General features: G+C 51.1%; 1 protein-coding gene across 1 annotated transcript in view; it reads left to right on the top strand.

The window, feature by feature from the left end:
• The first annotated feature begins 828 nt into the window (after positions 1 to 828).
• LOC143691900 (uncharacterized) overlaps positions 829 to 6,000 on the top strand; it is a 149,481-nt gene continuing 144,309 nt past the window's right edge. The window contains 2 exon segments of the mRNA XM_077191095.1: positions 829 to 847; positions 1,456 to 2,272. Coding sequence (XP_077047210.1) covers positions 829 to 847; positions 1,456 to 2,272 — 836 coding nt within the window.

The raw sequence follows: 6,000 nt of genomic DNA, 5'->3' as shown, positions 1-6,000 counted from the left end.
AGCCCGTATCCCAGAGCCGGTCCCTGTCCTGCCGCAGTGTCCAAAGGCGCCCCCCGGCGGGCAGGGCCGGCAGCTCCACGGGGCCGGGCAGCGGCCGGGGCGTCCCGCAGCCTCCTGGGGGCCGGGGGCCACTGCCGGCCCTGCCCGGGGCTGGTGGGGTCAGGCAGCGCCCGGCGCTGAGCCCCGGCTGCCCCACAGCCCCGGCCCGGCCCCGCAGCTCCCCCCAGGCCCCCAGCCCGTGCTCCCGGTCCCGCACCTCTGCGCCCGCTGCTGCCGCTGCCCCCCACAGAGAAACCCCCTGAAACCCTGACCTCCTTGTTTTCCTCTCCTGGAAACCGGGGATACAAATGATCAGCTGGCAAATGTTGAGGATAAGACCCTGCTGAAAAACATCCCAGTCCTCAGTATTTTTCTCTTCCTTCTCTTTTCCATCATCCTTTTCCTTCCCACAAAGATTCCTCCTGCGGCTTTTTGCCTTAAGCATATTGCTGCACACTCCCCCTCACCCAGTCCCTTTGCAGCACACCAACACCATCCATGCCCTGTTCTCCAAAACCGAGGGGAATTTGGGGAGGTGGGAGTGGGGCAGCGCCAAGGCCGGGCCCCCCCGCGCTGTCCTGGCGGGAGCGGCTGCAGTGGGGACCGAGTGCGGGCGGGAGCGGCCGAGAGCCCAGCGCTGCCCCAGCCCGACCTGCCCCAGCTCCATCCCTGCCCCTGCCGTGGGATGCTGTGGGTCTGGGGGCAAGAGGGAGCCGGCAGCGGGTGCTGGGCCTGGGGCAGGAGGAGAAGGGAAGGAGAAGCAGGGTTGAGGAACAAAAGGGTCAAACGATGCCCGTGGGAGGAGAAGGTGGGATTGTGCAGGAGAAGGAGGAATAGCAGGAGGAAGAGGAGTGTGAGGAAGAGTGGGGACACCAGAGGAGGAACAGGAAGAGGAAGCAGCACAAGGTTCCACCTCTCCCTGTATCTGCAGCCTCTGACCCCAGCCCCAGGAGCGTTGCCCCCCCCACATGCAGCAGGTGACAGGGGATTGGGATCCACAATTTTCCCGGGGGTGAATCTTGGTGTTTCTGAGCTTTCTTGGGCTAATTGTTGGTGCTTTGTTTTTTTGTGGGGGCTGAATCTTTATATTTGGAGGGGGCTTTTGCTGAATGTTGATGTTTTGGAAGTTATTGATCTGTGTCTTGATGTTTGGAGGACTTTTGTGCTGAATTGTGGTGTTTTGGAGGTTCTTAGAGACACAAGATGCCCAATGACCTAATGAGATGAACTTGGGCAAGGAGGAACTCCCAGTCCAAGGCACTCTCATCTTGTTTTTTTCTCCAAACCAGGATTTTTCATTCCTAGGGCGTGTCTGGATGGAGGAGGAGGAAAAGCCCTGGAGATTCCGCACGAGGAGGGGCTGCAAACCCAGCCCAGGGAGCTGCAGGGAGGAAAGAGCCCCCCTGAGCCAGGAAGGCGGCCAGAGATCCAGCCAGAGCTCAGAGTTGGTGGAGAAGCCTCATGGCAGGGAGAAGCCCCACAAGTGCTTGGAATGTGGGAAGGGTTTTAGTCGGAGCTTAGACCTGATCCAGCACCACGTGATCCACACTGGGGAGCAGCCCTATGAGGAATGTGGGAAGCGTTTCAGCTGGAGCTCCAGCCTCAGGCAGCACCAGGTGATCCACACTGGGGAGAGGCCCTTTGAGTGTGAGGAGTGTGGGAAGAGCTTCAGCCAGAGCTCCATCCTGATCCAACACCACAGGATCCACACTGGGGGAAAGCCCTATGAGTGTGTGGAATGTGGGAAGAGCTTTAGATACAGCTCTGGCCTGAGGAAACATGAGAGGATCCACACTGGGGAAAAGCCCTATGAGTGTGGGGAGTGTGGGAAGAGCTTCAGCATCAAGTGCCAGCTGACGGAACACCAGAAGATCCATACTGGGGAAACGCCCTTTGAGTGTGGGGAATGTGGGAGGAGCTTCAGAGGAAGCTCAGCATTGATTTGGCACCAGGTCATCCACACGGGGGAACGGCCTTACACCTGCTTGGAATGTGGGAAGAGCTATGGGTGGCACTTTGACCTGAGAAAACACCAGGGCACCCACTCTGGGGAGAGGCCCTACAAGTGTCCCCAATGTGGGAAGAGGTTTCACAGGAGCTCCGATCTTCTCAAACATCAGCGGAGTCACACCGAGGAGAGGCCCTTCCGCTGCCCCGACTGTGGGAAGGGCTTCAAGCAAAACTCCACCCTCACCCTGCACCAGCGCATCCACACCGGGGAGAGGCCCTACGAGTGTGGGGAGTGTGGGATGAGATTCTCATTGAGCTCAACTTTCACCCAACACCAACGGAGGCGCCACTAAGGGAAGCCCTGTGAGTGCCCCGAGTGTGGGAAGAGCTTTGTGCACTGCTCCAGCTCCATCCCCCATGAGAGGATCCGCATTGGATGATCCCCAGTGACCCCCATTGGGCAGAGCTCTGATGATCCGTGGTCCTGGTGATCCAAGTTGGAAGGCATCTGGCTGGGGGGCTCCACATCTTCCTGGTTCTCTGAGGGTACCTAGATAAACCCAGAGGCAGGAACCTCCATCAGGACGCAGGCCTACAATGGGAATTCCTTGGGAAGAGCAGATTTGTCAAATTTCAACCCCATAAAATCTTCTGCATTCAATCCTATCTTCTGGTGACATCAAGGAGTACTGAATGGTCCCTGAGGTATATTCTGGGTTGACTATTTGGTGCTTGTATCCCCAGTCTGTTCTGTTTATGCTGAATAATAAGTTTTACACCTTCAAGACCTGTCCTGAGAGTGAAGGGGTAGAGAAGCAGCATGCAGTTTGTTTTCAGAAACTGCACTTGCTCCTCCACATTCCTGCTCTGGGACTGTGTTGTCTGCGGATGGACAGACAGCGGGACAGAGCTCTCCTTTGCTTTTAGTTAGTTTTAGCTAGCTGAACCAAACAAGTTCCTGAACTGTGGTGTTTTTTTCCCTTTTCTTTGGACCTGTTTAAACCTGCTCTGGCCTGAACACCAGAAGAGCACAGGCAGCTCACACCTGTGGCCCACCGGGCCGGGCCTGGGCCGTGGCATTTCCAGCACCAGAGGGACTGATAAGGGACTGAGTGAGCTGAGCTACAGCCCACAGAGGGACTTTGTGAGTTTGTCTCTCTTTTAGAGCAGCAAGAGGTTTTACTGTTTTGTTGTCTCAGTCTCTCTGCAAGCCTCTCAGGAGCCCCTGGGCCGGACCCGAGTTGGCAGACACTGCGGGGAGCAGCCCCAACACGGCCAACAGCGGGGAGACACTCTCTGTGCCCCGCGGGTACTGAGGGCACTACGGCTGGTTGCCTTCGCTGCAGCAGAGACGGCAGAGACATCGGTAGAAGAGAAAGGGCCGACTCCCAGCAGAGGTTAATCCAAGGTTTTTATTAAGGAGTCCCGAAGGAGCTCCTGCACCTCAGGGGGCTTCCTGCCGAGAGCCCCGGGGGCTGTCCCAAGGTTACATTTAAAGGGAGGTGGAAACCAAAAGTATATAACATTTTACTAACCAATGGGTATCTCTGGAGGATGGGTGCTGGGGGAATAGACACACAGAACAGCGTATGGGGCAGGACTTGGGGGGCTGACCCCTAGCCTCTGGCTAATCACTCGATAACTTGGACCGAAACTTCTGGATAGGGGGATGGGATGCTGAGTGATTGACAGAGAGCCAGGGTGGGGGTTTGGAGATGATCTCATCCTGGGAAAGGGATAACACAAGTAAAGGGAGGGGGGTACAGTCTGGGATAAACCATTTGGGAAAAATATGGGAATACAAAACAAACTACTTCAAAGTATTACAAAATATAAAAACACACTACAACATTTTGTTATCTTTATTGAAAGATAAAAATATCCATTCCAGAATATGCAGTTGATCTTCCCAGTTATCACTTCATTGACACGGTATTCCACACGGTATTTAATGGTCCTTCAAAATAAACACTTGAACACCAACATAGGTATCTAATCTGTTAACAAATGTGTGTGGTAAGGCTAATTCAATTTCTTCTAGGGTCTTTGCTGCTGGGGTCAATTGCCTCTCATCAGTAGAGGAGGTGGTGCCTGACAGCAAATCATGCAATAGTTGCATCTGATGATTAGTTATGCCTAAATATGATCTAATCCAACCTATTAAACCAACCAATTTCTGTACATCAGTAGCAGTTTTAACATCAATGTCTAACTTCACAGGTTGAGGCATAACTTGAGTGTTAGTCACTAACATACCAGTATTTCCAAGGCATGTGTTCCTGCACTTTCTCTGGGGCAATGATCAGACCAAAAGCTTTCAAATTTGTTACAGCACATTGTTTAAGAGCTGATAACTGTTGTTTGTTATCAGATGCCAACAAGATATCATCCATGTAATGATAACAGTAGCAGTTATTAAATTGCTCCTGCACTTTTGACAAGACCTGTGCCACAAACCATTAACAAATAGTTGGCGAATTTTTCATGTCTTGGGGAAGTACCCTCCATTGATATCTTTTATTGGGTTCAGGGTTCAGCATGATTATGGAAGGCACAGTAAAAGCACATTTTTCTTTGTCTTGCTCAGCCAATGGAATAGTGAAGAAACAATCTCTCAGATCAATGACAACTATTTGCCATTCCTGTGGAATCATTGTAGGTGTAGGAAGGCCTGGTTGTAAAGCTCCCATTGTTGCCATTACAGCATTTATCTGCCGTAAATCATGTAAAAGTCTCCATTTTCCCGATTTCTTTTTTATTACAAAAACAGGGGTATTCCAGGAATATTTCAATATTTCCTGCTTGCAATTGTTCTGTGACTAATTCTTGCAGAGCAGTAAGCTTTTCGCTAGTAAGGGGCCACTGGTCAACCCAGACAGGTTTATCTGTCAAGCATATCAAGGCTACAACTGGACGTTCATTGCCCTGCATCACAGTGGCCCCCATTAAAAATCCGTAGTAATTTTGACACCCCATTGAGATAAACAATGTCGTCCCCACAAACTTTGAGGAGCATCGGCAACATAGGGTCTGATGTTAGCTTGTTGGCCATCAGGATGTTTCACATTAATTACAATGGCTGACAGGCCACCTGTTGTAGCACCACCCAACCCCAGAAGTCCAAAACTTGCATGAGTGAGAGGCCACGATTGAGGCCAGCAAAGTCACGAGAGTATTGTGACATCTGCTCCAGTATCAATCAAGGCTGTTACTGATATGGTTCCTGGATGACATCCACTGGTGGTGAGGATGCATGTCTTTTCTGAATGGTTCTCCGTAACTTTCTCAGCCCAGAACACTTGAGGTACTCCTGTTGATCCAAAACTTCCTGTGCCACGACTTTGGTCCACTGTATTCAGAACAGAACTCACAAAAGGTACAATTTTAGCAATGCAAGTTCCTTTCTGAATAGTGACAGGAGGGTCACAAATGGGTACCATAGCATGAATCTGTCCTAAATAATTAGCATCAATAAGTCCTAAATGCACATGAATACCTCTAAGTGTAGTTCTTGATCTTCCCATCAAAAACGCACTCAATCCCCGTCCTGTTGGACCATAGGCATCGAGGGGCACTTTGCACATTTCTTTTGTCAGAATGGTTACTGTGTCAGCGGTGGGTATATCAATCCCTGCAGACCCACTTGTTGCCCCTGAGTATTGTTCACAAATGTTTAGCTTTGCAGTGCTGGGGAGGCCCGCATTTGCTGCTGTGGTTCTTGGGGTATTTGTTTTCCCACATGCCCATTCGCGCTCTTCTTCCTGTTTCCCTGCAACAGCTGACCATTTGCACGATATTTACTCCTGCATTGTTTAGCATAGTGCCCAAATTTAGCAGAATGGTTGCACATAACGTTGCTGCTTGCATTTGATTTAGATGTTATTTTCTGGGTATTACACTGTGCCATTACTTGCCCTTGCTGTCCACAATTATAGCATTTCGATGAAGGTCTTAGAACTGCAGCAAGAGCTGCTATTTTATGGTCTACTGAACCAACTTTCAAGCAAGCAG

This window comes from Agelaius phoeniceus, chromosome 27 (assembly GCF_051311805.1).
Source record: "Agelaius phoeniceus isolate bAgePho1 chromosome 27, bAgePho1.hap1, whole genome shotgun sequence".
Classification (NCBI taxonomy): Eukaryota; Metazoa; Chordata; class Aves; order Passeriformes; family Icteridae; genus Agelaius; species Agelaius phoeniceus.
This window is presented reverse-complemented; position numbering and strand designations above follow the sequence as displayed.